The sequence below is a fragment of the Triticum dicoccoides genome, chromosome 7B, assembly GCF_002162155.2.
Source record: "Triticum dicoccoides isolate Atlit2015 ecotype Zavitan chromosome 7B, WEW_v2.0, whole genome shotgun sequence".
Taxonomy (NCBI): domain Eukaryota; kingdom Viridiplantae; phylum Streptophyta; class Magnoliopsida; order Poales; family Poaceae; genus Triticum; species Triticum dicoccoides.
The window spans coordinates 504,436,973-504,442,246 of record NC_041393.1 but is presented as its reverse complement, the minus strand read 5'-3'; the positions used below and the strand labels follow the sequence as shown (position 1 = coordinate 504,442,246).

The following is a 5,274-nucleotide window of genomic DNA, read 5'->3' as shown; positions in this document are numbered from 1 at the left end:
TTCTTTTCCGCTTTAGACTATAACATGCATAGTGCAGTTAAATACCTCAAGCAATGCCTTGATTTATGGAAAGTATCATTTTCGTGGCTTTCCTCCTAAAATCTCTCATTCCCTTGCAATTATCTTCACGTTATGCCATAAGATCCTACCCGACGACGTCGATGTGGGACGTACCATAGGAAACAAAACACTAGCGACGTCTCTGTTGAGGCACTCGCGATTGGTGTTGAATCACTAGAATATATATGCACCCGTTGCAACGCACAAGCAATTAGCTAAGGGATAAAATCCTAGACACAAAACAAAGGGATAAAATCCCGTCAATTAGGGTAGTTGCGATTAGTTTCTTAGGAGTTAGGAGCCAAGTTATCCATCTCGCTATTTGAGAGAGAGAGAGAGAGAGAGAGTTTATTTCGTTATTTCTTAAGTAGTTTAGCTCAGCTATCCAAGAGTTATCCAAGATCGTTCTCGGAGGCACATCCTTCAGAATCAAGGAAAGAAAACGAGTTGATGTGTATCCATCCTAAGCCGAGCCACCTCTGCACGACCAGCTGTGCTTTCTCTAGCGCCAATTATCTTTAAAAGCTAACGCTATTTGGCACACTACCTCCATCTTGCACCATAACACTACCCCTTCTTCCATGAGGCCGCGATTGAATCGCCGTTTTCCAGCCCCAAAATCCCCATACACCTATAGAAAAAATAGGTGGCCTTCGGTTGGGCGATTCATTGATCTTTTTTGGCCTGTATTACACTGGTTTTGGAAACACTTGTCGACCCGTCGTTTTCTTCCACTGTATTCCTTTCTCCGAGGTGTTTCTCTCTCTAAGTCTATCTGTCGAGCCGCCGAACGAACGCTAGAGCCACACGAGACACAATGAAGTATCAACCACACAACCACGGGATCGGCATGACGTTTGGCTCTCATGGGTCCTTGTTGCGGGCATCGCCATGCTGCTTGGTGGTGCTCGGCTGGAGCTCCCGCCGGCCGAAGCAAGGCCGACGAGTTGCACGGCGCTTGCAATGGACCTGCTCCCAACCTGACTCGATAGAGGCGGCGACAGGGCAGCATGGCCAACGAACTCCGCGTGGGCATCCGGCGAGAGGCCATGTGCTTGCACTAGAGCAGCCCACATCCATCATGAGATCAGCTCGAGGAGGTATGCGGCGGTAGGGGGAGAAGAAGAAATCGGAGAGGAAGGAGCGTGGGGGATGCGGATGCATGCAGCATGCTTGCTACTAGGGAGGCGGCAACGGGGGTCTAAGCCGAGAGTTGTGGCTATGACAGTGGCGATGAATGGCCTGCTCGAGGAACTCCTCTGTCAGACCTATATCCAACCGCTGATTTCCAACGTCTGTAATATATTGGTTTCTTGGGTGGGACAGTAAAATACACCTGTATGATACTTCCGGGCGTACAAATTTACAAGGCTTCCAATCAGGGCTTGATTCCTAATCATAGTTCATGTGTAGCTATGACTTCGACGATGATTTACCCGGAATCTGGAGCCATGGTAACTGCCTCTGGTACCAATTGTTATGAACCTTAGCTCACAATAGGATAAACACCTTACATAGAATTGGTACTAAGAGCACTGTTTCTAGAGGAAGGGCATAGAGCAAACAGGGAATCAACTTGGCTGAGAAAACGAGGGACTTACGCAACTTTACTCATTCTTTGCTTAAGTCAAAAGGAAGACAATGCAACCTTATTGAAAAGGCGCTTCTAGCACTAAGCCAACTAAAGAAAAGATAAAATATAACTTAAATCACTTGTACTTAGTAAAGTACTCCCTCCGTCCCAAAATTCTTGTCTTAGATTTGTCTAAATATGGATGTATCAAGTCATGCTTTAGTATTAGATACATCCGCATCTAGGCAAATCTAAGACAAGAATTTTGGGACGGAGGTAGTATCTCTTAGATAAGGCAACTAACTCAACTATAAATGCGCTAACGGACGGACCTACTGCTGCTAAACTTAATCAAAGTAGCATGCGGCCATCTCTCTTTTGTTGATGCATAACCTATTCCTCCTAGATCTGAGTAGTGAGCATTGAGACAACGCCACGCTTACTCTCCTCATCCCTGCAAAATTTTCTCCATCCTTGCAAGATATCGACTCTCCCCATGCCTGCAAAATTCCCCCCATCCTTGCAAGATATCGCATACTACTCCAGCTGTTTCCTTCCACCCTTATATGAAACCGGCCCTCTCTTGCCCATGGTATTCATTTCCCTACCTTCCTAACTTACCTAAAACTCAAAATCTGCTAGGAGCAATGGTGATAAGGGCATGACATACACAATTTTGGCATACTGCTAATATAATCCTTACCAGCAAAAAAATCATTAGAAAGTTGCAACAAATAAATGTATAAGGAGTACAGACTTATTACCTAGCTTAGCAAGTCGGTTAACCCAACCAGGAATTGGCTTTCCTGTCAATCTGGTGCTGAGATCATCTGTGAAGTGGTTACAATTCTTAGAAATGAGGTGGTATGTATCCCCATGATACTCCGAGGCCATTCTCTGAATGAAATCTCGAAATTCCAAGGGATGTAGACTTGTACGGCCTATGAAAATTGAAGATCTGTACAAGAATCCTGGGCAGCTCTTTGGTTCAACCTCAAAAACACCACTTGTTGGAAGGTCATGAGCTCCAAAACTGTACTCCGATCCATGGACTGTTCCAGGCAGAATAAGATTAGTCGTAAACATTCTGTAGAGTTGGATGGAAATCATTATTTGCATGCTAATTAACAAGGAAATAATTTCACATACGATACTAGAACTATGCTTTTTCTACATGAGTGGGTCCAGCTCTTGTTCTTTGAATTTGTGATCATCCATGAGTACAAACAAATGTCATAGCAAAGCTGGGTTGCAAGGTACGTTTGGTTTATACCATGTGTGCTCTGCCAAAAATTGATTGCCAGCAATTTGGTGAAGGAACCCTCCAACCTGTTGGCCAACATTTTGGGAACAATTTGTGAAGGAAGCATTGAAGGACCCATAGATAACCAAAATCTTGGCAACAAACCAAGCAGGCAAACAATACCATTTGGCATGACCAATATTTTATAGGATAAGTTTGTGGCATACACCAACACACCTTATGACAAAATGAATTGCCTTCTACACCAAAAGACTTTCAAAAAGGTTTACTCATCATCATAGAAGGATGTCAAAAGCAATTTCGCTTTTATGAGATTAAAGTCATATTACTATGCATTTTACTTCCTAATAGATCAACATTACTGCCTAAATTAAATATACAAGCAGCTCTGACTTTGATATACAGCAAAATGATGGGATCAAAATATGAGTTACACATCTAGCACTATGTACAAAGAAATTGCATAGGATAAAAAACAACAAGTATTTGAATAAACAAATTATCAAGAAATATACAAACTAGGCTAGAGGTAGTATTCACAAACAAAGGTGATAAAACGATTAAATATATGAATAATCAACTGGTATCCTTTTAAGAGCTCGGGTCTAGCAAAACCCAAAACTTTTGAGGACAAAGGAGAAACTACCAGAATGACTAACTAACATAGAAGTGACAGTGCCAGCAATAAGTACATATACAAGTCATTCAGTAAATTTCAACTATTTTCTTCATAGTAATAATAACTAGAGAATGTAGTAGTCTAAATATGTCAAAAAATGCTCTTTCTGAGGGAAAATATACCCCTTGGGGTTAGCCCAATAATTCTGAAATAAGGCATCCGACACAAACCAGGGTCAGGTATAAAAGACTACAATAAAGTTGTCGATTGAAAAGCTTCAGCTCCAATGGAAACAATAACTACAAGGCATGGTTTAAGAGAATTTACTAATGTAAAAGGAAAATGGTGAGGAAGGTTTTCAAGACTCATGATGCAATGCATGCAAATTAGTGCTCCTACAGTTTCCATTTAATTTATCACAACTTATGAAAGACAATTTCAAAAGAACACTTCAACACATTACAAACCTATGTATTGAGTCAACAACACTACGGAGGTCCCATAGAACCCAAGCCTAAGTAGACTATTAGCGTACTAGCATGCAGCCACCAAAGACACCTTTTTATGTTATGAATAGATACCTAAAAGGACTGATCGTATTAAAAATTATAGTAAATGTGTAACAAAACACATTATTCCCCAGCTGAATTAAATGAACAGAAGATGGTCGAAAAGATGCCACGTGATATTTTCAAACTTCAAAGCAACGATAACCATGCCGTATCACAATCTCAAATATAATCCTATTTTCTAAGTTAGAAGTTGCACAACCAAGTACTATTATACACATCAGGATATTCAAAATGGAGAAGTACATGAGCCTACAAGAAGACTTTGGGCTTTTCCATGGCAGTAATCTGAATCTGATTCTTCAACCATGTGTAAGACAAATCTCAACATCCCTAAATCCCCTGCCATTGTCAATCCGTATAATTATTTAAAAGGAAATCAAGATCTAATAGCTAGCAAAACTAACAACAGCTCCCAAAGCGGACTCACCTTTCTATAAAATCAAAGCACGAACTCAAAAAATATCGTATCAAAATATCAACCCGAGAAAACCAAAAGACGGGTCCCATACTCCCTGCCCCAACTAAATCAATTCCATATACCCAAATTTCACAGAATCCGCCGGGACCCGGTCGAGCTGCCGCGCTCACCTTCGACGGCGGAGTGGAAGATGCCGAGCCCGCACCAGTGGACGTAGTTGTTTAGCGGCGTGAGGTCGTACACGTTGAGAACCACCGGGTACTCCCCCGTCGCCGCTGCGCCGCCGGAGATCGCGCCGCCCATCGCCTCCCCCTTCCTCCCCTCTCCGAGGAGATCCCGAGCAGGGTCGCCGGGGACGCGCGCCAGTCGACGGCGAGGCCGTAGGTGCTCCTAGGGTTAGGGTTTTGATCTGGAGCGAGGGAGGCGATGCGGGACTGCGACGGAGCTTGGGGAGAGGGAGGGACGGAAAGGGAAGACGACGAGTCGACGACGAGCGTGCGAGTCGGAGTCGGGTCCGGAAACAATTTCCTTGCGTCCCGGTGGTGGAGTCACAGTCAGGTGGGTCTGCGATGGCATGGGTCCGCGTGTCATAGTGCTAAAGTGGAAGGTGGCCTGTCAGTTGTTCCACGGGAGGGGTGGGACGGAGTGAAGATCCAACTGTCGCGTGGGGCCGCATTGAGGAATCTGAGAAGATATTTCGGACGGCCGTCACTACGGGTTTTCCCTTTTTTTAACCTCTTCATTTATGATATGTCACGTGGCACAAAA

The 5,274-nt window shown here is 43.6% G+C and overlaps 1 protein-coding gene across 1 annotated transcript in view; it reads right to left on the bottom strand.

The window, feature by feature from the left end:
- Positions 1-5,025, bottom strand: part of LOC119337838 (deSI-like protein At4g17486) — an 8,209-nt gene extending 3,184 nt beyond the window's left edge. The window contains exons 1-2 of the mRNA XM_037610069.1: positions 4,677-5,025; positions 2,398-2,685 (exon numbers count right to left, since the gene is read on the bottom strand). Coding sequence (XP_037465966.1) covers positions 2,398-2,685; positions 4,677-4,809 — 421 coding nt within the window. The 5' untranslated portion in view covers positions 4,810-5,025. The remainder of the gene's footprint in view (positions 1-2,397; positions 2,686-4,676) is intronic.
- Positions 5,026-5,274: the final 249 nt, after the last annotated feature.